At 41.0% G+C, this 27221-nt stretch overlaps 1 protein-coding gene across 8 annotated transcripts in view; it reads left to right on the plus strand.

The window, feature by feature from the left end:
• Positions 1–27221, plus strand: part of SOX5 (SRY-box transcription factor 5) — a 479309-nt gene that overhangs the window by 186366 nt on the left and 265722 nt on the right. For 5 of the 8 annotated variants that reach the window (XM_027726595.2, XM_027726594.2, XM_027726596.2 and 2 more), the window contains exon 1: positions 1728–1825. The exons of 1 other annotated variant lie outside the window; for it this stretch is intronic. In XM_027726595.2, the coding sequence (XP_027582396.1) occupies positions 1788–1825 (38 nt within the window). In that variant the 5' untranslated portion in view covers positions 1728–1787. Of the gene's footprint in view, positions 1–968; positions 987–1727; positions 1826–27221 lie in introns of those variants that run through there. 2 more of the 8 variants (XM_027726592.2, XM_027726605.2) reach the window with 1 other exon arrangement.

The following is a 27221-nucleotide window of genomic DNA, read 5'->3' on the forward strand; positions in this document are numbered from 1 at the left end:
AAGAGAGGGGGCAATGGACCTAATCAAACTGTTGTGGGGTCAAAACCTCGTGGTTTTTAAAGGCCCTTAATGTTGTCCAGCTGCAAATTAAAGAGGGGGGGGGAGGAGAAAAAGAGGAGAGAAAGGAATTAGGGCAGGGGAACTGGAAAGAATGGAGAATAGATACGTGGGTGTGTGTGCACGTGTGTGTGAAAGAACAGGGAGACCAATTTTTTTCCTCTTTTTTTTTCTTTCCCCTCCCTCCCCTTACTTCGAGTTCGGTGCCAGGCCGGACACGGGCCGCGCAGACTATTGAGGCATTGTGCGCTCCGCTTCCAGAGTAGCCCCCGGCTAATCCCCGCGGCTTGGACGAGAATTTCCCCGCGGCGTTCTCCCGGTCGCTGCCCCCCTCTCCCCGCCGGGGCGGGCTCGGGCGGTGCAGCCCTTCCCGCCGGGGCGGGGCGGGATGCGGTGTCCCCGGGGCGGGATGCTGGTGTCCCCCGGGCGGGAGGCAGGGGCTGCCGGCACCTCCGTCCCCGCGTGTCCGAGGCCCGTTACCTGATTGCCTCCCTCGCCTGCCAGATTTTTATCTAGATAATTGGAAGTGCGGCGGAGGCTGCGCTCCGCCAGCCAGCCGAGGGGCTCTGCAACCGCGCGTCGTCCACCTTGTTATCAGGGGCTGTCTGGGCAGGGGAAATGAGAGAGAGCCACGGCCGAGGGACTCCTATTGCTCGCCCAGAGTGGGGGGAAAGAAAGGGGAGGGGTGTGTTTAAATAGAAAACGAGAAAAGCCCTAGCAGACGAACGGAAAGTTTATTTTTGTTGTTGTTTGTGCATGCGTGTGTGTGCGTTCGTGTGCGCGCCCGCTGTTTTGGCATGTGGCTACCTTTTCCCTTGCACACAACAGGGCTGTTTGATGGAGTTTGGAGCTGAGGAAACTTTGGGTTTGTTGCCAGGACGGTTCGCAGCACTTTGTGGAAAGCAAGAGCTAACAGTGAGACCGACAGAGTGAGTGACAAGTTGTTTACAGGTTTCCTTGAAGGGGCCTCTGCTATATTTCAATCTGTCAAAGTTGCTTTTCTTCCCTCAGAACAATGCCTGATTGTTGTGCGGGGTGTGTTTTTTTTTTTCCCCTCCCCAAAGAGAGAGAAAGAGGGAGAGAGAAAGCGAGAGAGCGGGGAGGGAGGGGGGGAAAGGAATGAAAATTCTTCGGAACACAAATGCCTTTGGTAACATTTTTATGTCTAATCTCTTCTCCCCTATTTCAACTCCGAGAGTTGATAACTGTTTCAATTTAATCAGTCTGCTCTTGTTTTATCTTCTTTCTCCACTGATCTTCCTCAGCGCAGGGGATTTGCTCCTGGTTTGCCGGTTTAGGTGGATTGTCGGGCTGCGTTTTTTTTTTTTCCCCTCCCTCCTTCCCCCCCCACTCCACCCCCCCCTATTATCCCCCTCCACCTCTCCACGTTTTTTTAGGACATTGAAGGAGTTGACTTTTCCCGTTTGGCGGCGGCGGGCGAGCAGAATTAAAAGGAAAGGACAGGCCCCCGGAGGTCGCCCAGCGCGGCGGGGGGAGCTGCGCGATCATCCTGCTGCGAGCGCGCTGCCCCTTTAAGAGACTGGTCAAGGAGTCCTCGCTCAGAGCGAGCGAGCCGGGAGGGAGGGAGGGAGAGGGAGGGAGGGGAGGGAGGGAGAGAGCGAGCGAGAGAGAAAATCAATCGGTTTAGAAGGTTTGGACTCACTTGACAGGTTCAGTTGGAGGCGACCATAGGTGGCTGCTGTGACAAAGGGAAATTGTGCTTTTCCAGCATGCTAACTGACCCTGATTTACCTCAGGAGTTTGAAAGGTGAGTCGAGTTGTTGGGGTGGGGGTTGTGTGTTGGAGGGGGGTGTCTGTTGCCCTTTCATTTTTAATTAATTTTTTTTTCTGTTTCGTGGTTTGTTTGTTCTTGCATTATTTTTATTATTTTTATTTTTTTTTTTAATTTACCCGAGCACGCGTGTTCGCGCGCGTGTGTGCGCGGATGGGCAGCGGGGACATGGACACGGGGACGGGCGCGCAACTCCGGCGCTCGGCGGCGGGAGGCCGGGGAGATGCTCCCCCCTCCCCGGTCCGTCCGTGTCCCCCTCCTCCATCCCCCCCCGCGGTACCTTGGCTATTCCAGCGGCGTGTCAGTGACGGGGGGACAGGGGCGGGCGCCGCCGCGCCCCCGGCCCCGCCGCCCCGGCGGTGCGCCCGCGGCGCGCAGCTTTGTTCCGCGGCCGCGGAGGCTGCCGTGCCCTCCTCCTGCCCACCCTCCTCTGGCCCGACTGGCCCGCCCAGGCACCTTCCTGGGCAGCGCCTTCCCGCTCCTGCCCGGAGACTCCCCGGGAAGCGATCAGAGGATGCCCGGTGGCGGCGAGGCGGGGGGTTCAACTTCCAACCTCAGGCTCCCGTCAAACTTGGGAAGGCGCTCCGCCGAGCACATGACCTTTTGTTGATCTAGCAGGAGCGATTATTTTTAGGCAAGTTAACATCCCGGCCCTCCGTCAGGAGAACATCTTTCTGCCTGAGGAGAGAGGGGGGGAAAAAAGAAAAAGAAAGGAAGAAGTGAAACTCTTGCCTCCAAGTTTTGGCCGTCGCCTCTCTCGCGGAGTGTCAAGAGCGGGGTCTGGGTATGACGAGCGGGGCTTGGGTATGACGTAGATGTGCCCGTCTTCCCCTACCCGAAGCAGGAGCCTTTCCTGCCTGGAATTAAGTTTTTGCTGTCACTGGCGACGGCTTGTGACCTCCGAGAGTTTAGTCCTTATTTCTTATAATCTGGCACTCCTGAGAGGTTTCGAAGCGTTCTCTCAGGCGCTTGTACACGCGTCCATTGATGGTCCCGCATCCCTTCCCTCCAGCTTCTTTTTTAAAGGTTATTAATAGTCCCTTGTGCGGCTGCAGTAAACAATCCAAACTTTCATTTCTAAGCGGTAAATAAAAGAACGCCAGGATGCGTGTTACTGAGGTTTTTCTCATCTTCGTGAAAGCTACCTCCTGTATAAACATTTGGTTGTATCTGACTATGCAATACAAGCTAGGTGCTAGACCAGCTGGTTAAAAATATGCTAAGTCAAGCTGTTCATCGTTCAAACCTACTGAATTTGATAGTAAAGGCACAGAAAAGAAGGCAAGATAAAAACATTTTAAGTGGGCTGAGGAACACGCATGCAGAGAAAGGACAGGAAAGAATGCTTGAATTAAAAGATCAGAGAAAACTGAAATTGGGAAACGCAGAAAAGAACTGTTTTAACACTTTCAATCCTTGTTCTGCAACTAGAACGCTTCTTTACTAGAAAGTGGAATTGTCTTGGTTGCTCTACTCCAAGGTCATCTTTAAAACAGTTAATTTTCCAGACTTACTTGGAATACTCGACGTTTTTCTTTGGTTTGTTATCGTTACAATAATAGAACAAAATTGGTTTTGTTTATGTCCACTGTGTTAACTTAGTTCAACTACCTGAGGAAACTGTTACTGTTTCTGATGTCAGATTTGATCTAACATGATGATGCTGATGTATTTGTCTTGTTCCTACAATCCATAGATTCAAGTATTTCATATGCTTCATTAAGATTATACATAGAAATGTATAAGCAAGTGATTACGATTATTCTTTGAACTTTGTGATGAACACAATACTTGTAAACTCTGTGAAGCAGAATGAAGTCCTTTCATTTTCCTGTTGGGGGACTTTTTTTTTTATCTGAAGTCTCTCTGCATTATAAATATATGTATATTTATATAAATTTTATATATAAACAAATCATTTGGGACAAAACACGTTCCTTAGAAATAGAATGAGCTTCCCTACTCTTTTTTTCCCTCCCTCTAGGCATACGTTTCATTTTCAGAGATCCCAGCTTTGCTCTTGTAAACATTCTAGTTAAATAATCAATACGCTGCTCTCCTTTTGCTATGCAGATAACAGCAAGCAGCAGAAATGGGAAGCAATAAAAATGAACCTCGGGACATACAATTTTTTTTAAAAAAATTTTTTTTCAGCGATTTTCCCTCTGCAGTTGAAATTGGGAATACAAACCATTATCTTTGTTAATCATTACCATTTGTTTACATTGTGTGTGTTTGACTATAGTTACACACACATACACAGAGAAGGCACTGTCCATGTAGTACATGTGTGTTTGTCAGAAAACAGGCAAGAGGACGCACTTTGTTTTACACAGAGATGCACAGACCCTCAGACACAGAAATGCTTACAGAGTTCATGTGTGTATATATGCACGATGCACAGATGATTGTTTTTTAGACGATTATGGCAGGTTATTTTCTCAGATTCTCAGTAAACACAGTTCTTGAAGCACATTTCTGCAGTCGCTTGGGGTCCAGCATGTTGTATCTGCATGACCCGCTTCGGTTTGGTTATTACTATCCATCTCCCGCTATTCCTTTTTGAACCTGAATAGCAGAGCACAAGGAGATACAGATTTGTCAGGCAAAGTTGTTTGCAGTTCAGATCTCAGAGCGCCTGTATGTATCTCAGGAGGTTGTTCTTCTTTGCCGCTCGTCTTTCCCGTGATGTTCCAGTGTATCCCAGTAAACTGCAAACAGTTCAGAAACTTTCAGTCACCCCAGCTGAAGGCAGCTGAACCAAGGGGACTTCTCTTGTGTGTCTTGTGGCCGTTTTTGGGGTGCATTTATGATACACACTCGGAATGAAAATGATCCTCAGTGTCAGACGAGTAAACATTCGTTAATTCATTCAGCATCACTGGTAAATTGCAGTAGGTTTTGTGAATTAACATGTATAATTAATTACCGTGCCAAAAAATGCGAGGGTTTTCGTCCTTTCCTGAGAAGTTCCTTGCACGTCTTTCTTTCTGTTTGTGGCGGTTCAGCTGCTTGATTGAGAGGAGCATCAGAATGTGTACGCTGAGGGGGATGATGTTTGCAGAAACGTTGTAGGAAGAAATTATAGCTGGAATCTGCTCCGTGTGTTTCACAGGGAAAGGGTAACTTCTGAGATATACTCTGTGATCTACCTGTGGCACTCTGAATTGGCTCTAAAAGTCTCAAAAAGAATAACTTTTTTGTTGTTTGATTTTTCTCCTTTTTTTTTTTTTTTTAAGTTGGGTCATTAAATATAACAAGTATGGCCACAATAGAAAGAAAGTTTACTTCATTGAGGAATAGGTACAGACAATGCAGCCAGAACCATCGCAGACAGCTAGGAGATTTACAGAATGATAAAAACTCAGAAATGCCCAACATAAAGTTTTAATATCTTAATAAAATCTGATTAATGAAAAATAGATAAAGTGACTGCTTAACAATGTCCCTAGTGTATGGAATGTTCTTAAACCCAAATTAATTACTGCATATTTACATTTCTCTGTAGACTGAGAGAGAGGCTACGCTAGGAATCCGGACAGAGTGACACCCTTTCTCTTTCTCTTTCTCATTATTTTCTTTGTTTTTAATTATAATTTTTATTTTTAACATGCCAGTTCAAGGTACAGTGGTATGCAGTGTTTGTAGAAGGAAGGATGAATTACTGCCTCCATAGGAAAAAAGGAAGAGCTAGAAAAGACAAAAGGCATGGATGGGAGCAGTGGGGATGGGGACAGTAGAACAAGTTCAGCGTTTACAGTCACCAGTTCTGTGCTCTCGAAACCTTCTCTGTGCTCGTGAATAGCTTGTGGAAAGGAAGGGCTCAGGGATGTAAAGCGACTCTCTGCTAGGAAGAAAAAAATATACTTAGCTGCTTCACTGCTGCACTGCACGAGTCATTTCAGACTCCCACTGAATTTATTTTGGGGTTGTACCAACACTGTCAAATGGAGAAATCATTTTCCTAAAAGGAAACTTTGCGTATTCCTAAGTGCTTTTCTTAGCTAAAGTTATCCTAAAAGCTTTCTTCTGCTGCATTTGCTGAGAATTTTGGAGAAAGAATAATACCTTTCTATTAACCAGCTTGCTCAGAATGACGTCCCACTCTCCAAAAATCTACCTGTGGAAGTAAGAGTGATTATTCCTTCATTTAAAAGCAAACAATGAGATTTCTTTAATATCGGGCTGAATAGCTTTTAACTTCCATTGAGATGTTTTAAGAAAAGGACTTTATTGCTTAAGTCTGTGGTTCTAGGGATCTGAGTTTTGAAGAATATTAAATAGAGTGCCAGTTAAAAGTTTCAGATACTGGTTTTTCACAGTGATGAAAACACAATTTTATTCCTCTGAGATAAGGCTGAAGGAATTAATGCGTTTGCCGAGTTCTCATTATTGTCCTGCATGCACTAATTTAATTTGTTGTGCTTATGCTTAGCGAGGAAGAAGTTGACTGTTACAGATTATGGATTTTAATGAACATCTCAATAATTTACCAGTTGCTGAAATTGTGAACTAGCCTTGGAAGGCAAAAGCCCAAATGAGAGAGCTGATGAGTGACACACCAGCCCGCACAATTCGACTGTTGTATTCATTGCATTTGAATCAAATTGGGAGTTTGGCATTACTAATTCTGGGTGGCTGGCTCATCATATGCATTCAAGGAGTTAATTAAAACACACACAAACACATACACACAGTCTCCCACCAAGCATCTTGCGGTGTTTATGTGCATAGTGTGTTTGATTGGTACCTTTAGATAGGAGAGGAATTGTTTTTCCTTCTCTTGCTGTCCAGAGATCTTAAATATGTAGCTAGTTTACAAAATATTTACTACTTCTCAGGGAGCTTTTATTTATGGCTTTATCATTTAGGAGGCATATAGTTGAGTTACTTAAACATGAAGCTCCCTGATAGGATAGGCTTATGTGTCTGTGTAATATGGTATATCTGTGGCTGTATAAAATACACTTTTAACAGTATTTATACAGGAAAAAGAGTATCTCCTCCCAAGGAAGATTTATAGTTTCTTTGCATGCTTTTCATACTAGACTTAAAGAACAGAATACCTGCATGTTTGCCTGTCAGATACCTCTGCCTTCACAACTGTTGCAGATGTCAGTGTGACATCCTCTTGACTTTCTGTTTTGTTGTATTTTATTAATTTCTTTCTCAGGCCTGGTTATAGCATAATTAACTCATACGTGAAGGGGGAAAAAACACGTTGTCATGTTATACCTGTACACACTGGAGATACTCAATTCCTGTGAATTCTGCTACTGTAGTTAAGAGAAAAGAAGCGCCCACAGCAATTAATGAGTAGCAGTAGTATGTCTGTGCTGATGGAAAGGAGTTCATTGTTTAACAAGTAGCATCCCTAGAAGCAAAGAGTTTTTCCCTTTTAAAGTAGCTATGGATTTCTCTATCCAATTTGGAAAATGCATGAAGTCTCCTGTGCTCCCTCCGAAAGGTAAAATTACGTTGCACATGTGTGTATTAAAACCCACAAAACTGCAAATTAAGCAAACCCTTGTCACGTTATTGAATTACCTAAACCAGAACTTACTTCTCGAACTCTTGAGACGGGTTGTGGTTTCCTCTCGAGCTTTTCGGTGGGCTCCGGGCAGTGGGCGAGGGCGAGTGGTCACACACTCTTGCACCTGGCGGGGCCTTATTTATGGTGCTTGAACCTTCCACGTCCCCTCCCGCAGACCCCCTGGCGAAGCCTCGCCGCCGGCAGCCGCCATAAAGTTTTCGCCCGCGCCTTTGCCGAGGGTTACGATGCCCGGCTGCCGCCTGCCACACGTCCCACCTCTCCCACACCCTACGAGGGGCTGGCTTGGTCCAAGTGGCTTGTGCCTGGGCTGGGGCCGGGGCTGGGCTCTGCCTGCCGCCACCGGGCACCAGGGCCACGGCGGGGAGCCCAACGCGCCGCAGCCTCCGCGTGAGAGACGCTGCTTGTCACCTCCGCGTCGAGCCCAGCCTATGCCAGCCTGAGAAGCCAAGAGTCTCTAAAAGTTGTCCCTGAGCCCACATGTCCTTGTGACAGCGTGAAGTTCTGCATGCGGTAGTCGTTGGGAGAGAGCAGATCTAGACAAGGTTTTGGGAGAATTTTGGTGAGCACTGCTTGCAGGGGCCATGGTACTTGAAAAGAATGTGAGTGAATGGAAATTGTGAGGTGTGCAGTGGCAATTCAGAGAAGCTGTCTGTCTTTTTTTAGGATAGGTGCGAAATTTTTTTTATTCTTTTTTTTTAACAGAAAAAGGAAAAGAGAAAGACGGGTTGAATTCCAACTGCTAGAATTAGCAGATGTTAATATGAAGTTCAAGTGCTGCCATGGTATTGGGGGAGCTGTTGTTTCTTACTTTGTTTCGAAAGAAATTGGCAAATATTTTCCAGCTCCCTGGTTTTGATCTGGTATGGCACTTCTCTGCAACTCATCCTTTTTTCACCTTGTTTAAAGAAAAAAAAAGTAATTCCAACATGGTGGAATTACTTTTGACTTATGGAACTTTGAAAGTTGAAGTGAAAATGAGAAAAAGCTTGGGGCTTACTATGAAAGTTTGAAATGGCTTTGACCTTGCTTCCCTTAAAAGTATTGTGGGATTAATCAGGTAACATTTCTCAATTTTCAAATTGTATTTATATTTTGCTATTTTTAAAATTTATGTTTAATATTCCAGATTTCCTTTCTATACTTTTATTTTTTTAAGACCAAGTATCGAAATTTGTATCGGCATCTTCTCTCTGAGATCTATAATAATTTTGTTTTGCCAAGTACTTCTGGTTTTGTGTTTTTTCAAGTTCATGTAGACTGTCTTAATTTTGTTGTTTTGGGTTTTTTTCCTGGGATGTGGATGTTTGAGTGCTATTTGACCTAAACATACCATAAAATGTTTCCTTAGTGCTAATTTTTCTTTGTGGTTGTATTATAGTCCCATTACTACACATTTGTTTCTGTATTACTAGTCTGTTATTTTGGGAGGCAAAAATATAAGTAGAGTTAATAGAAATTTAATTTTCTTTTGTGAATAATCAGAGTTCTTTTTAGTGGTGAGGAACTCGAGAGGGAGGTACGTGCTATTTTTGTACGGTTAAGAGCATTGTCTGCATGTTCTTCATGGACCTTTGTAGTTCTAGAGAGAAAAGACCTAGGAATCTAGTTCCTTTTGGTTTCTTTGGTGCTGGGCTTTATTGTTTTAAGGATGTGGGAATCAAAAAAATGCCCCAAGTTTCATTGATTCCTCTCACAGGTTGGGCATGGGCAGAGATAATGTATCTGACAGTGAACTGGAGTTACTTGCCATTGCCAACTCAATATGTAGCAGAAGACCAAGAGTAAGGAAAATTTTAGTGGTTTGGAACAATTGTTAATGTTGTTATTCCTTTTTTGCCATAGATACATGAAAAGATTCCACCAAACTGTTTTTTGCCGTTTAAAACAGCGAGCCTAACAAAATCTCAAGGGTGTGTGTACTTCTGTGCACAGACACATTCGTGTTTGTTCCCTGTGCTTTGGTGTGCCCTTTAACTGGGTTGCATTAAGTTGCAATACCTTCAGTTAGTTTTGAATCCTGAAGAGACTGCACTTTAGGAGGATGTGATGGAGCTAAAATTCAGCAGTCTGAAAGACCAAAGTGCATCTCTACACACGATTTTTGTGATTTGGAGGTATTCCTTGTTTTAAGAGAGAGAATGCTCAGTGAAGGGCTTGAAGCCTATGGTGTCCTCTCACCTTGAGGGATGGCCTGCCTGAGTTGGGGTTGAGGCACTTCAGCAGAGCTTTGTGCTGGGAAGGAGCTGTAGTTCTGTCCATGCTGTATTTGATTGTGGAGAAGTCTTCTGTTTTCAGATAAATTCCCATAGCGTCCTAATTACATTCACTTTGTAAAACAAGGCTGAAAACGTTTGCTCCAAAGGTTTAGTCAAATTTCTATTCATAGGGCTTTATCCCTAAATTTCAATGCTATGGCCTCACTGGGGCAGAGGCTTTTTTGGATAGAGATGAGATGTGTGGGAAGGTGATGGTTGGTAAGGGCGGAGGGAAGGATGTTCTTACCCGTTTGGCATGTCTATTAACAAACTGGGTCATTTTGTTGTGTTGTATTTACATGACTTGTTCCTGTGCTGGTGTGAAATGTGAATCACCAAAACATGATGATTATTTAAAAAAAAAATAGGCTAAATGAAACATAACTGAAATAGAACTGAAGGGCTAAATGAAATCAAGTGAAAACAGAACATGCAACATTATTCTTTTGATACAGTTTCCTTCTGCAGTTGCTGAGTAAAGCCAAATAGTTCTTTTTTTCCACGTCTGTTAAAAATATCCAGGCTTTTGAGTTTGAAAATCACAGAGACATAGAAAATACATCTCTCCCTTAGGTTCAGCTTTTGATTTGTCTTTTGCTCCTGGGTTTTGGACACTTAAGTAGATATTTATGATGTGTTGTAAAGAAGGCTACTGATTCTCATCTTTGTCAAAACCATATGAGCATCAAGTTGATTCTGGTTTTGCAACTGAGATTAGAATTGGCAGAATTTCTCAGTGGAGGGCTCTCGTCCTTTGCTTATGTTTTGTAAGTTCTGCTCACTTTTGCTGTTCTTGCCTAAACTCCGAAATTAATTGTGTGACTCAGGAACCTGCGTTAGGCTGTGGCGTTTGCATGAAACACCAGGCAAAGTATGGGAAAAGTACTGAGCCACTCTCAAGTATGCCATGCACCTCTTTTATAGATAATCTGCATGTGTATTAGTGTCATTGATTTAGTGTGTTTTTGTAGAGTGCAAGCATCCTGAATCAGGACCCCATTATGCTTGTCACTGTACAAACACAAAAAAGAAGGTTTCTTTCCATTCCACAGAGCAGCCTTTGTGCTTAGAGCTTAGAGTAATATCAATGTGTCTTTGTATGGGGAAAATTCAGAAATGGAGAGTAGGTAAGAGATCCCTAGCGTGGTTCATGAATGAGATTTCAGTCCTGAAGCCATGCTTAACAATTTATAAATTGAGCAATATATGTGCATGTGTATTCTCTCTGTATTTTTTCTGCATGCATGTATGTAGAAGTTGCTTTACTGTTAGAAGTACTGATATTATTAATAATAGATTCATACTTCCTATAAAACCTTTTGATTAGGAATTCAGAGCGTTTGGAAAGCATTGATATACAAATCATGAAGATTTCTGTGCTCTTTAGATTGAGAAGCAAGATTAGTCTCAACCTATAGATGAGAAAACTGAGGAACAGTGTCACAAAATCTTTTGCGTGTGTGGGTATAAAAAGTAGAGATACTGACTGGTAGTTCTGTTTTTTAACCTCAAGACACCCTCCTTTTCCATCTTGAGATCCTAAGAACTGCAAATTATAGACTTCTCTCTGTGCAATTAGAATTTCTAAATGTCTCATTCTAGCAAGATGAACTATAGTACTCAGATTAGTTAAATATGTAAAACAGGGACTGTGGAATATAATTAATAAAATAAAGTAAAGAAATATTTACAGCCACAGTCATATCATTGAGGGCTGGGAGGGTGTATTGTCTGTGGACCCTCCAATTACCTGAACGTGCTTCTAAACTCCCTACCTGGAGGCAAGTTTGGATAACTGGAGTTAGGAAGCAGCACCCGCTGTGTTTAAGCAGTAAATTGAGAGACAGCGTGTGCTACCCTAACTTTGGTCCTGGAGAACAGTTAACATCTTCAGCCGTATGTACGAGAGCTGTCACATGTTTTATAACCTAAGGACCAGGCACGAGGGGAGTCCAGGAAAAAATTCTTCACATGGAGAGCATTAATGTGAGGAACAGACTCTACTGCAAGCAGCAATGTAGGCAGCCACAGTGAGCAAACCAAGAGCCTAAAAGCAAAAACTACACTGCAGAACACAAAATGCATTGTGGTTCTTACCCGCACGTTTGACATCTGTTTTTTACATGTGCCACGGAGATCCAAAACGAAGGAAAGGATACAGCCTTGTTAAAAGGGAGGAATTATTTTCTTATTCATGTTAAAAGTTCTTCTAATCTGTTTTAGTGGGGTTTTTTCCTCATTTCCAACTGAGAGTAGAGCTGAAACACTGAGGTCTGCAGGTAGGTCTGGGCTGTGTGTTGCATCGCTTACTACACACTGTTGAGAAAATGGCTATAAACTGAAGGAGTCCTGGGTGGATTTGATCTGTGTAGCCTATGAATATCATGACTGATCTATTAAGTTATTCTCTTTGATAAGTTCTTTATGAGGGACACTACTTTCAAGATAATGGATTATGATCAGGCCAATTCCATAGTGTTTCAGTAGTAGTTATTCAGCAGCGTGTTCACAAAGACCTGTTTTGTGATAGGGCCAGTCAAGGCATCCTTTAAAAAAGTGCCCATTCATTCTGAGTGTTTGGACTCAGTAGCACTGGAGTTCAGTGTCAGGTCCTAAAAATGTAGGCCTAATTAATTAATGTTCTGCTCAACCCTATGAAAAAGGCAGACATTCTTCACCGCAGTAAACCATGATGGCATGAAATGGTGACTCATGAGGAGATCACTGAGCAGAAGCCTGACTTTCCTTAATCTGCAGCAAACTTCCATCAGTTGCGATGCCACCAGGATTTCTAAAGCATCAGGAGGGATTTCTGCAGGCTTCAAATCCGTAGATTTTGGAAGTTCTGCCTTGCTGTGCTTTAAAGACAGGTTAACTGTCTGCTTCTCCTAAACACCATGTATGCTTGGCAGATTAGAATGATCAGAATGGTGGTGATGAAAATGTACCTGAATTGTGCCAGAGCTAACATCTGGGCCTTGGAGGACTTGGCACTGTACACAAAATCAATCTTTATTTTGAAACTGTGTGTTTCCTGAGGTAGTAATTCCCAGTTGTGACCACCAAGGTCTATAGCGAGACTGCTGCAGAAAAATACCTTCTTCCAAGTACACATTTGTTTGATAACCTCAGTTGTCGAAAGCGTGACCTCTGTTAATTTATCACCAGGCAAATTATTGTCACCCATTCACAGATTCCATGAGAACCCCAGGCAGACAGCAGAGCCCCATGCTGGTAAGCATTTCTGGTTTTGCTGTTTGTGGTGATAAACAACCTACTTACAAATGAGTTGACCGAGGTACTTGCAGCTGAGGTGACTTGCCATGGGTTGTCCGGCACAACAGCAGCAGGTTCATCAGCAGATTCTTGGAGAGCTCATTGCCCTTGTCTGGAACTAATTCCTCCAGAACAGCTTAGCTTATTTTATATTTTCATTTTAGAGAAACTAAATGGTTATCAGATAAGAAAAGCAAAGTCTTACGATTAAAGTGATCTATAGATTTTCCTGCTTGATATTTCTTAGAAAGATGAAAACAAGGGGAAGGGAGTTTCTGCTGTCGTATTTGGGTAGAGTCTGACATGAAAGCCTGTAGTTTTAAAAGCAGCTATAAAAACTTAGAATATAATAGAAATTAGAACGTTATTTAAAAAAGAAAATAAATAAAATAGCTTTTTACATACATGTGCAGTCTATTGAAAGGCCATCCAAAGCAGTGATACCAATTTAAGATGATGATCTTTTGCCTTAATTATACATCTGGGAGGTATTAGCTGAACATTTTGTGGAGAACTGTGAATACCTTAGTTGCCAGTTTTCTAAAATGCAGCTAATGATTGCTTCAGTGCCAGTGTTTTGATGGCTAGAACCTAGGCCTGAATATGAATACAAAGAACTCCATCTAAAAAACCCGCGTGTGCGCACACACTTTTTAATACAAAACAGATTTCAACCATCTGCTTGGCACTTAGCTTTGCAACTATAGGCTCTGATATGAAAGGGAGCACTGTCCAGATTATGAATGGTATCACTTTTATTAGTACCTTAGAAAAATCCTAGTGTTTTAGAAAGCTTGTGTAGCCAATGGTTTTCTTCAGTGGAATAATGAAAACAACCGCCTTAGCCAAAATTTTGTGCCTTTCGTCATTCCTCCGACGGCAACGTCTCCCTTTCCCTTGCAAAAGGGATTTTGTAGTGAAGAAAAGTTTCTGTTCTTCACCTCAGCATTTCCAAGTGTATCGGAGGATTTTAGATGAGTGGCCCTTAGAACTGACACCCCAGATGGTTTATGACACAAAGCACTGTTTGCTTAGGAATACGTTGTATAGCAGAGTCTGTTGCCCAAGCACTGCAGAGCGTGTCAAATCGGCATGGAAGTTAATGGACCAAAAGCCCTTCTGAATTTAACACTTTCCCATTTGATCTGAATTTACAGCTTTAAATCAGGACCACAGTTTTCCTTTAGTGGTTCAGTGGTGAAAAGTAAAGGTTGATAGCATAATTTACAGGCATATAATACAATGATTTTGACGCAATTCAACTGTTTGAAGGTTTAGAATGAACGAGACTGTCTTAAAATCTTTGGTAAAAGTCAATCCATTACATATATATATATATAAAAAAAATTGGAAAGTTGGGAGATTTGTACATGTAGCAATTTGGTCCTCTGACCAGTTCATTTTTTAGCCTTAAACAGAGGAAAATGAACCATACAAAAAGTCAAAAATCTGTGGAGCTTTCACTCTTTGTTAGCAATTAAGGCATTATTTCTTTGCCTTTGGTAGATTTATCCTTAAAATATGCAGGACAAAATAGTTTCTTCTTTCCTTTTCTTCTTTGGAAGGACTTGAGAGCGTTTTTCCTTAGGTGCATGTTTGGAAAAAGATGGTAAAAATGCAACCTCCTGTGTGTAACAAAGCCTCTGTGTTTGGCCATCCATTTAGTGCCGTGTCACATTAGTACTGCATTGTTAACACCTTTGGACAGGGCTAAAGGTTCCTTGCTGCTACGTCTAGAGAGCTGCTTATGTCAGATCATAATGTTGCTGGATGCTTTCCTCAATAAATGTACTTTTTGATTTATAAGTAGGGCTGGATTGTTTGCTTCTGAGTTGTCAGGAGGGTGAATAAAAGGACTGATTGGTATTTACGTTCTCATTTTATAAAAATTTCATTTTCTCTGTGTTATGGTCTTGAGAAAGTGATGCTTTTAACTGTTACATTTTATTAGCCTGAGTATGGCTTTTTGTGGAAAAGATCTGAGATGCCGAAAGACAGATAAAGTTGGATTTCTATGGGCAAAATGATTATACTATTGGAAACTTAAAAGCTTCTGCATAATTTTAGTTGAATCACGAAGTATGGACAGCAAAAGTTCGACTCTTTTAAAAACTGTATGTGAAATAAGCCTTAACAGTATTAATGTTATAGCCCTAGCCAGTGAATAAACTTGCAGCCCTCTGTTTTATTCCCATCCTGTCTCTTCCTTAACTCTTTTCCTTTCACCTTCCCCCCACAAGCAGTCAGGCTTGCTTTCCACATTTTTATGAGGAGCCCTCTTACTCTCACAGGTAGGGATTAAAACAATAAACCCGTTAATCTTAAGGAAATTCTGAGGCCCTTTAAATGATGATCCAGATGGAAAGAAAGCCAGTTCTCCTGCCACTGTGTCACCATGCCTCCCCATAGCAACTCTACTGGAGTTACTTAACCATCTCATTAATGAAGCAGTTCTTCATGTTGGGTGCCATAAAATGGGTTTCTTCAGGAGTGGGAAATAGCAACCTATCTGCTGTTGAGCATTAATGATTGCACAAGAATAAGCTCCTGTATTCAGGGATGGGTGAGAAGGAATTCTGTAAAAAATGCTTGGCTTCATAATGAGACCTTTGCTGTTGAGCCCTCATGTTCTTGAAAATTTTAGAGGGGAAAGTCTCCTTGGCCAGTGTCAACAATTTGGTCATTTTCTTTGCTTCCCCTCCTTCCTTTAGGTAATATAGTCGTATTTATTGTCAGTTTATTTTCTGTAGATTCCTCCAATCCACTGTGGTTGGAAGGGAGTTCTGTAGTGAGTGCATGGCGAGGTAAATTTGAGATGGCAGTTGGTGGTGTGGGAGGGAGGGTTGGGAGAAGGAGGAGGCAGAGAGGGTAAAAGAATGCAGCTACAGTTTTAAACAACCTGCCAATTGTCCCTCTTTTCATTAAAATAGCAGCTTTCAAACCAGGTCCCCAAACTGTTTCGTTTGATTTACACTGTAAAGGCTAAGTTCCCTCATGCTGTAAACAAGAGCTGAACAAATAGATTGCCCTCTCTCCTATTTTTTCCTTCTCTTTTTCTTTTCTTCTTTCTTTTCTTTCCACTACTAAAATTATAGTTGTATTTCTTTCTGATCTCTTTGTGTTGGTTTTAAAGAAACTGCCCTTCCCATGATATTTAGACATCTGACTTATGAAAAGCCTGAGATAGAGAGAGGATGGTTTTCAGAGGAGGATGCACTTGGTAGAGCTGTGATTTTCAGCCAGTTCAGTGTTACCGTGAGGTTGCAATTGCATTTGCATTAAAGCTGGGTATGAACGACCAGGTTCAAAGGTTGGACTTTGACTCTCTTTGTGGCCTGTAGTTGCGTCATGCAAAGTAAAATGAGGTTCACAATATGCTGGTCCCAAATAGCTATGGAATATCAACCTGCCGGTTTCTTTGACTGTCTGGTTCCACCATATGAGGGAAAGCGAGGTCAGGCACATGTCAGTGCAGGAGTTTGGAAATCCCTTGAAGCATTGCATGCTGCTTGTGCCTTCCAGGAAGCCCTAGATAGATAGAGATTTGAAAGTCTCCAGAACAAAGTTGGCTCCTGCATTTCAAAGGCTGCATAACATCTGTATTTTCAAAGATTCTGATGTTATATTTAACACTGAAAGCGGGAGAAAAAGATGAACGCGTGTGTAGGAAGAGTACGTGATTTTCATAAAGAAATAAAAAATTGTTTGTGAAAGAACTGCATGTGAGCCAGCTAGTACAAAATACTTGTGTGTCCTTTTGGAACCATTAAGTGTTTTTAATAGTTTGCCCCATGCATCTAATCTATTTGGAAATATACCACTTCCGGGGGTGTTTGGGGGGAAAATTGGAGCTTGTTTTCCTCTCTCCTTATTTTTATCTATGTGAAACATCAAAGTGAGTGCCAGAAATAAGTTGTTTGACCCCTTTATCAGGTAGAGTTCAATAAAGCAATACATGTGTATTGTAATTGTGAATATTGTGCAGATGACTTGGTTTTTCTTTGAGATTAAAATAACCCTGTTGAATAGGAGGGTATATGTAGCACTAAGGGTGAGTCTTGTATTGTGTTTTATAATTTTTAAAAGCGCTTTCAGAGAGTAATAGGTAAAAGTTTCATCTTACCAGCACCGAGTGCCTGTGTCAGTCCGATTTTCAGCAAATGAGTTGGATGCTCTTATGGGTAGTCTTAGAAAAGAGGACAAGGACTGAATAAGTCCGGAGAGCAGTGTTTGCCCCCACCTCCAAAGCTTTTATTACTGGCTCTTCAGCAGCCCTGGGTAGTGGGAACATCACGGGAAGTTTGTTCTTCCTCTCTCTTTGCAGTGTCGTTGTGTGAATAAACAGAGGCTGTGCTTGTCACTCGGCCTCCTTGCACAAGCCCCACATTCATGTACGATCGTAAGGCTCTGTCCAGCTCCCACTGAAAACAATTGTAAGACTCTCATTGACTTAACTTGGGTGTTGGATTGGGCCCATTAGACGGGAAGAAAATAAAGTGGAAGTGTTGTTAATGATTCCTATTGATGGTTTCCCTGGCACAAAGTACTGCGGATAATTGTTTTTAGATGAAATGCAGTTGCATCTAAGTATTACATTTATTAGCTTTTCAAAGGAGGAATAACCAAACTGGACATATGGGGTGTTCGAAGTGTGATTGTGTGAGACTAAGATAATTTCAGGAGAATAGCTTAAGTCGCAGGATATGTGTGATGCCCTTTGTATACGAGATGTGGGATTGTGGAATTTATTTTGCATGCGCTGGTTCTCACTGAGAAAGAATCCAGAATGCAAATATATGGTCATATTTAGAATATATAAGGAACACAGCCTCGCTGCTGTAGACTTCAAGACCCATTAATCAGGCCTGATGGTGATGTGATCTCTGGAAATACTTCAGTTAAGTAGGTTTAATCCTTATTAACAGTAAGTTGCTCGAAACCATTTTGAGTAAAGTCTAGAAAGAAGTATGGTAGATTGAACACAGAAATAAAGGCCAGCCCTGTTAGGCTTTGAGTGACTTTGACTCCTTTGAAGCTCTGTAGGTTTTGGACTTGCTACAACACCAAGCCACTAACAAAAGAGTTCTCACCTCATCTTCGTGTTTTTCTGCTGTAATTGTCAGTGTCATTTTCACATTAAAACAGGGTACTACTACTGGTTTTGGTACTATTTAGGCGTTGCCCCAGCCCTCCCTATGACTTGCTTAGGACATGTGGGACAGGCAGATTAATTAAACAGTCTGCTTTTCTTAAGCCTTATTCTGGATTGTTCAGGTTAAATGACGTATGTAATTTCTCCAGGTTTTGGAATGTTTCCTGTTGACTTAGTGTGATTTAACTGTGGATGACTGTGATCCAGAGCCCCTTCAGAACATGGAGATAGGAGAGGATAATGCTTGTTTCAGTGCTTTCTCCTCATTCAGCAAGGGGGTGGAGGGCAAGAATGAAGTGGCAGGGCTTTTGTTGCTACTGTTTTTTGGGAAATGTGTTCAAAGAACTATTTTGGAAGATGATGGTGAAGTTGTTCCTACTATTTGCACTGCATCGCCAAAACATTGTGCTCTTGTATGAGGTAATAGCTGTGGTTTGTGGCGACATTATGAAAACATTGGTTTGTTATGATGATTGCAGAAAAATCCCAGCTACATGGTAACGTATTTGTAATATTTTATTGAAGTGAAACATGGAAAATACTGCGTAGACTGGAGTCCCCTTGGAATGATTTCATGTTTCGGGAATGAAGAAGCAATTGTGCAAAACTGAAATGGGTGTACATTGCATCAATTAAAGATTAGATTTTGGGCCATTTTAGTGTAGTTTAAGGTTATTTTTGTTCTGGGTTTGGTTATGTTGTTTTTTTGGTTTTTTTTTTAGTATCACTACAATGTGTTATATTCAGTTGGTAGTAAGATGTATTCTACATGGCTAATAATCCAAATTAGAATGTATATTTTCTTTTTGTCCTGTGAAATAGAGGTAATATTAACTAAAAGGTAACTGCTGCTGGACGTTGTTGTACAGTAAGTAGTAACACCTTACAGGTTATGTAGTGTAGTCATTAAAGGTTGTCGAAGTAGCTAGATAGGCAAGAAGACCACAGACTTATTCCGCTCAACATCTAGTCTTGAGGTAAGGCACACAGCAAAATATACAGAGAGAGATTCATGCTGTCCCTTTACACATTCGAACTGGACAGGCTCAGCTCCTGGGTTTCCCACCTGTGCTGACTGAGAGGTTTGAAATGAAATTTTGAACTTTTGATTGCCTCTTTGTTTACACAATGTATTTTTGTTTCTTACTGGGTTTGAATTAATTGGTATTATAAAGTCTGAAGGCTAGTATCTTTTATATTTGGTTTTTTTTTTTTTAGTTTATTAAGGGAGTAGGATTAAAGTAACACGGCCATGGCAGTTCAAAGCTCTAGGTGTATAAAACTGCTTGTTATCCTCCTTTGGCAATTTTGTGTGCCTGCTAGGTGCATGAGTCTTTCGGTTCTTAAACTCTGCCTCATCTGCATTTGATGTCTTCCATTGTGTTCAGATAATCAAGTCAGAACCTCTAAACGTTTAGTGGAGCACTGGTGATAAGTGTTATCAGATTGCATGAGAAACAAGTCCCTAAAGAGGAATATGAGAACAGTATGTTACTATACCAGGAAACCAGCTCTGTTGTTTGCTTCATCTTTTTTTTCTTTGACTTTTCTCATCTTTTTATCACACATTGCAAAAGACTAACATATTTATCTTCTATGAGCTGAAACTTCTGCAATATTTTCTTAATGCTTGTTGTTAATGACATGTCTGCTACAAAGCAGAGCAGGATCTACAGCAGAGATGTAATGAATGACCACAGCCAGTGACTGTGATGTGCAATTGATTTCTGGTTTTTGAAAAAATACCCTTAATAATTAGTCATTTGGGTGAACTGTCCTATTCTTCTTTATATGAGTTGTGTACAGAAAGAGGCATGATACATGTTATTACTCATATAGCTGTGTCAATAATGACATAAGCTATATAGATGTGACAAATGGACTAGAATAAATAATGGCAAAGAACTGAACTGAAGTATCTTGCTTTAGGTAAATACCAGCTCTTTCTGTTGTGTTAAAAAAAGTTAGACTATAAGAAAAACACAATCTCAGAACAATTATATAAAAAAATCTCTAAATATATTGTAATCAAGTCAGAGGGGTACTTTTTCTGGGTGCCTCTTTTTCTGCTTTATATAATGATTCGACCAAATGTGCAGCATTACTTTTATTCTGTGAAGAAAGGGATGTTTGGTGTCATGTTCTGTTTGTACAGCAGTGTCCTTTTATAATACAGTAGGTAGTAACCAGACTATCAAAGCAGGACAGTTAGACTTAGAAGGTTTGTCAAAAAACACCACAGATTAATCAATAAGGAGATAATAGTAACTTATTGTCCTGATATTGTAGAGCTCAAAATGGAATGCCCAGAGTTTGTTGCAGTCAGTGGCAGCAGGAAATGCTGAGATCTTTGCAGGGTTAGACACCTTCCTCACATGCTTCAGAAGGTGCTAAAGTCAAAAAGAGCTTTTAACTCTTTGAGATCATACAACCCCACTGTCATAAATCATAGAATAGTTTGGGGTGGAAGGAACCTTAAAGATCATCTAGTTCCAACCACCCTGCCATGGCCAGGGGCGCCACCCACTAGATCCAGTTGCTCAGGACCCCATCCAACCTGGCCTGGAACTATGAGACACTAGTCTGCAGAACATCCACATCTTGAGGTGGGGTAAAAAAGAGAATGGGAGGAGGAATGGCTTGGGAGGGATGGGAGGGACTGCTTACATAGGTAAACCTGTATGAGAGATAGAAGTAGCTGCCTTTTGTCCTACTTCTTGCACTGTAAATGGATGATGACCTGATATTGGCCACTTAGTTCTTGGTTTTGGATTATATTCGTTTTAATTCTTATGGTTTTTTTTAAGTAGTGGTGGTGGGTCATCCATAATTGCTTCATTTTGTTCTGTAACCAGGTTGAACAGCAGGGTTTACTTGACAATTTATAGGTTGTAGCTGTGCAGCTGGAAGTGTATAGGATGGCGAAAAAAGAAAGGAAAAAAGGGAAACAGAGATTGGTTTAGTCTTTTTAAGATGGACAGCTGTACAGGTTTTGGGATTCATCATCCAGCGGAAAAAAGTGAGAGACGGACCAAGGGAAGTTACCCTGTTTATTTGACGAGGCCTTCCCTTGACTCAGTATGCTATAATCATCTTTATGCAGGTTGTCTTTCAAAGTATAATTAGCCTGGAAGTGAATGTGGGTGGTGGGTGGTATGGCAAAGTATTTATTGAGGAAAAAAATAAATAAGAAAAAAATGGTCTGCTGAAGAAAAAAGTCTTGTGTAGCTTTCCAGTTTTTTGGTTTGGACAGCGTATGCATCTGTCTCCAGAAACCAAAGGCATCCTGAGTGAAAGTCCAGAGAGACTTCACTAGAAACAGTCTAATTCAGAACATGCCCCAGTTTATTACAGTGATGATAATGCTTTGTACTTCTGTGGTGCCCTGTGTGCTTCGATCTCAAGGTGCTTTACAAATATTAGGGGTTGATTTGCACAACGCCACTGACAAATAGGTATTATTACTGTCCCCCTTTACAGTCCTGGGAATTGAAGTACTGAGGATTACAATGGCTCAGTTGTGCAATGCTTTTACCTGGAGAGAAGAACCAACATAAAGTCACCCCACTGCAGTGAGAGGTTTGAATGGAGCAGGAGGAAAACTCGGTACCTGCATCCTCTTGAGTGCAGCTCTCCACTTTGCTGTGTTCAGTTTGGGTTTGGTAGACAGTTTTACCACCTTACAGGGACAGGAGGCAAAGTTGTAATTAATTCCTCCCTAATTGGCATAGCAGTAAGTAATTCTGCCTAATCCATTCCTTGCTGTGAGGATGAAGTAAAGCTCAACATTTGAATTGTGGAGAGGACAAGGGGAAGAGGGGGGAGTAGGCAGTGGAAGGTGGACACAGGCAGACATTTCTTATGCTGTCGTAGCCACGTTGAAAAATACCTACAAATTTTTCTCTCAGATTGCCTCCTGAGTTAATGAGGTGACACGCAAAAGAAATTGACAATTCATTTTTGAAAAAAGTCACTAAATTTTCCCTTCCCCTTCTTGTCTTTCATTCAGTCCATGAGAGTCTCTGGAGTGTGAATTGTGAAGACACCAAATTGGAATTAATTTTACTTTTTCATTTAACAGATTGTGTTACATTAACACCACAGTATTGCCAAGCAGCAAACCTTTCCTTTCCTCAGATGTTAGCTACTAATACAGACTAAAGACTGCTGAAAGAATGGTTATACTGAAATGCTTTATTTAAGTTTATCCTCCCTTGTGGCTTGAGCAGGCCCTGATTCTGCTAAGATGTATTCACATGAGCAGGCTCACTGAGTTCTCTTTTATTGCTTTCTGGCAAGTAGACTGGATTCTATTTCATATAACGTCGCCCAAGTTAGAATTTCAAAGCTCGCTCGGTCCTCAGAGAGACCTTTGCAAGATTCTCTCCTGTATCTACACAGGCACTAAACACACTGAGGACACAATTGAATTAATCAAGACTACTCATGTACAGAAAATCAACCAAGGTTCTGTTAAAGAGATGACAACTTTGATATCATATTGTTCATTACCAGCCCAGGAATTGTTACTGCTCATGTAATTAAATTATTAAATTGTTTAGTGATGATAAATCTCGCTTCCGATATTAAGCAATATTGAGAGTCTTGTGTAGTTCTCCTGAAAAGAACTAGCTACAAATGACGTCACAGGATGTATTTTCTCTCCCTAAATTGTGTTTTCTTATACTTCTGATTGTGTTTTTTAAATTTTCAGTCCTACAAGTTTAACCCAGGATCTGACAGTCAAGCTGAGTTCTCTAATGCTCTTTGCTGGTGACCAGCATTCAAATTCTGTAGGTAAAATTCTTCTCCTGAAGATACCTACCTTTCTGTAAAACAGGCGGATCCTGGAAGTGAGCTATGTAGATTCCAGGGACGTTAAATCTGATTCTGCAATGAGTGTGTTATTCCATGGTATGTGACTAGAACAAAATGCTGTTCAGTGGCCTGTGGAGTAGTTGGTTCTACAGGACTTAGGAAAGGAGTAGTAGTACTGGAGAGGCCTCAAATCAGAAAATGAAGCAAACAAAAAGATGTACGTGACTCCCAGTGCATCCAGTGCTCAGGACTGTTTAGTGAGGAGGTGCCATTTGACATTACCCTTGTCTAGAACAGAAATGCACCTTAATAGTTCAGATGGATCCCTTTGCTTTCTTTACTGAAGATGGCAGTATTTATGGCTCAAGCTCCCACAAGAGCAGCGGGCCATTCATTGGCACCATCTCACTGAAGAAAATACAAGTCTATTCCCTTCTTTTTTAGCAGATTTGTGTCTCATCTCTCTGTAAGAGACTATTCCATTTCAGGCTTACTGCCCTTTGAACTAGAAATTTCATATACATTATTTAAAAGATCCTGTGCTACAACCGTAAGCCTAAATTATATGAATTTGAGAGAATGTGAACAAAACTGTCTTTGAGGGAATGGTTCTTCTTTCAGCTGTGGTACTGTTGCCTTTTTCCATCTTTATGACTGTAATCCCATTGCATTTGGAATCATTACGACTCGGTGTGGAGTTGCTGCTGATGGAGCTTATGAACCCAATAAACAGTTGGTCCTCTTAAGTGTGAACAAAACTCTTTTACTCTGTGTGTGTACATGTTAAAGGGGATGTGGTTGCATATATGTAGAATGAGCCTGCATTTTGTTTTTTATAAAAATAGAAATATACATCAGTGCTGCTGGGAGTGCCATTCTCAAGAGTAAAAGAGTATGCTGCTGTGTTGTACAATTCATGGTGGTGGCATTTCTCCTGTTTCAGGTTTTTTTTACCTGTAGACCATTAAAAAAAACCCCAAACAAACAGTTATATGCTTTGTAATCATATAGCCTTTTTGGGATAATACATTTCTAAAAAATTTCTTTACCTGCCTGCGTCTTCCCTCTGTTAAATTCTTTCTTTCCTGTAACTATGAGGTGCATGGCAATACACGATTAAATGGTTGTCAGGCTTGCAGTTTATTGCTGTCATGTTTGGATATCCTGGTTGTTTTTTAATATACTATTTTTCAGGCTGCTGCAGTAAAGTTAACTGGCAACTATTCATTAAGTTCAATGGAGTTAAAGTAGGAACTGTGGGAATGTCAGATACTGTACATAGTATTGCCTAAAATTCTCAAAATGGTGTGTAGTGTATTAAATTCCGCAATTCTGGAAAACTGAATTTTTACATCAAGGCTGAACTGGATTTTGACAAGCATAAAGGTCCTGCTCTGTTTCTGTGTGATGTGGACCTGAGGGTGGCAAAGACTTGCAGCTGTCTCTTCACAAGCTCATTTCCACAAAGTGTGGAATGATTTTTTTAAGTTTTTACTGTTAGATTTGTAAGTGTTGACTTCTAGTAGAAGAAAATCAGATAACTGCAAAGGGGAAAATGAAATTTGTGTATATCAGCTTGAGTTTGGCAGCACAAAACAATGTGTGTTTTATTAAGCACAGTTAAATGGGTCTAAATTAATTGTAGCTGCCACTATATGTGAGAAGGTATAGAATGTAGAATATAACATTAATAAGGAATGCTTGGTGGACAACGAATTTTTAAACTGCCTGGAAAATGGAGTTGCTGGACAGGATTCACTTAACGAGGCTGCTGCCTGTCATGTAACTTTGCTGGGTTTAATAATGGCTGATTACACAGGTGGCAGTAACAACAATGGTAGATTTTCTGAGAAATGCATTATTTTCACAGTGCCGCTGATGGAAGAAACGCTTAGTAGCAGCTGATAATTAATGATCAATTTGGAGATTATCACAAACAATTTACAAAGGTTGACTTTTCCTTTAGAAGTCCCTTTGGATAAACTGGATGGTAAATTACCTGCCTAAGGCTTTCACTTTACTTGTGCTAATAAGATGAAAATGAATGTGTTTGAAGAGCTCTGAACTGAACTTTTCAGACTGTCTGATAATCCATACAACTCTTCTTTAAACATCTTAAGTGAGTGAGCAAATAGAGACTATAATAAAATTGAAAACCGTCATGTGGGCACATGTTACCACCCGGTCTAAGTAATGGGGCATGACAAATAGGAGGCACTGCTGTAGAGTTCATATTTTCATTTTATGGCATACATTAAATATTTGATCATCAGCCAGCAGATAGAAACAATTGGGCTAAGAGTGTCATTTGCAAATAGAAGAGTAAGATTTAGACAGTCATAGTCTGAGCACGGGACGGAGAACTTCTGTATCTTAATCCACGCTTCAATATCTTCTCTTCACATTGTGGTGTGCAGACCACTTAAAATCCTCTTCTGTATTTTCTCAGACTGTAAAAAGTAGTTAGTAATCCGTATTTACTTCAGAGGGGATAATAATCCTTATTTACTTCACAGAAGGGATATGTGAAGAGTAATTAGTATTTTGTAAGTGCTTTTAAGAGTGAAAAGAGTAGTGCAGGTATAGAATGCTGTCTAGTGAACAGTGTAAAAGAAAGAAGGGAAGTAGGATGAGTTTTTTAGAGTTCTGTAGGTGCTTAGAGGCATCAATGGGCCAGGTAACAGGTGCACTTTCTGATCTTCCCACCTAAAGCAAGGATGGAGATGAAGAGTGAGAGAAAACAGCAGAGAAAAGGAAAAACCTTTGCACATCTGATGGACTCTTTTACAAGGAGGGGTTTTGCAGACTCCTGAAAATACCAGCTAGGAATCCCAGAGTACAACTGTATGCGTGGTCGTGTCGTGTGAGTAGATCAGTAGAACCAGAAGTATGCTGTTTGTTAAAAATGTTCTCCTAGTATTAGTTTTAGATTTTTGAGACTTTCTTTGGTGGTTGACATGTTTAAAGCTTAAAATCTGGTACACTTGTGTGAGTCATTTAAAAAAGAGAAAAACTAAACAGAGGATATTTGCTTTTTTTGAGAATGAGGGGACAGGTGTCTAAATGAAAGTTAGAGTAGTAAAGAAAGTACTCTTTCTGGGGAGTTCCATCTCTTTAGTATTCCTTTATAATTAGTTATCCAGGGCAGAGGTTGGAAAGGGGGCTGGTTTTAGCTTTCCATCATTATCTTGATAGTGTGTTTGATGAATGCCTCATCTTCGTGGTACTGGGGAATTACCACCAGAGCTATGCATAGTGGCAGAATCTGGAAATCAGAGCGTGTGACCCACTGTCTGTATCTGGTGCTGATGTGCTGTGAAAAGGTGGGTTAAAACTTTGGCTGTCCCTTGGGGGGCAGTACTGAGTAGTTCTGTGGCTAAACAAGATCCAAAGTGGTGTCTCTCGTAGTTCATCTGTGAAATGGTTGTGACCATTAGTATTTTTGTGATGAAGGTATGTGAGATTCCTTTAAAGTAGGGTTTTTTTTTTAGTAAATAGCACTTAGTAATTGTAAATTACCACAACATTACCTGGCAAGGGGTGTGTTTTCTTCTTGTGTGAAAGACAGAGAAGAGGGTCCAGTGAAACTGGACAGTAATGAAAAGGATTAAGTGATATCCTCCTGCTAAATGCTGTTTTTAGGGGGTTTTGTTTGTTTAGGAGTTTTTTGGTTTGGGGGTTTTTTTTGTTTGGTTGGGGTTTTTTTGTTTTGTTGCATTTTGATTTTTTTAAATTATCGCTGCCCAGAAAATAAATATGATTTTTACATAAATATAGTCATTAGGTAAAAAAAACCCCCACATTATTAGCTTCTGTTGGCAGGACTGTATGTAGAAACTTTACTTACTTGATGATTCTTGTGGGACCATTCCACCATTCCAACTATTCTGTGATTCTGTGAAACTTAGTTTTTCAGTTTCAAAATGCAGTAGCTGAATAGAGAACTTAATTTTTGCCCTCACTTATGATTCAGTATGCACAAAACTATTGGGTAAATTAATGATGCAAGCAAGTAATGCAAACAGCGATCGCCAATAGAATGTTTTCTTTAAGAAAGGAAAATCAGAGCTTGCAGAGTGTTTTATAAAGGCAGTTCTTATTTAGAAACAGAAAAACTGGGAGCTGGAAAGATTCAGTAAATTCTGTGGGATCACATGGGAAGTTGCCTGTCTTCTGAATTCTTGATGTTGTGTCTTGGCTTCATAGTCCATGCTGAGGGGCAGAGGGTATGTGGCAGTGAACTGCCTGGCCACAGTTTCAGTGTTCGTGCTTCTTCAGCAATCATCAATGCCAGAGGCCATTGCTATACTTCAGAAA

This window comes from Pipra filicauda, unplaced genomic scaffold (assembly GCF_003945595.2).
Source record: "Pipra filicauda isolate LSUMZ 115617 unplaced genomic scaffold, ASM394559v2 scaffold2_size9829703_pilon, whole genome shotgun sequence".
In the NCBI taxonomy this organism is placed as follows: domain Eukaryota; kingdom Metazoa; phylum Chordata; class Aves; order Passeriformes; family Pipridae; genus Pipra; species Pipra filicauda.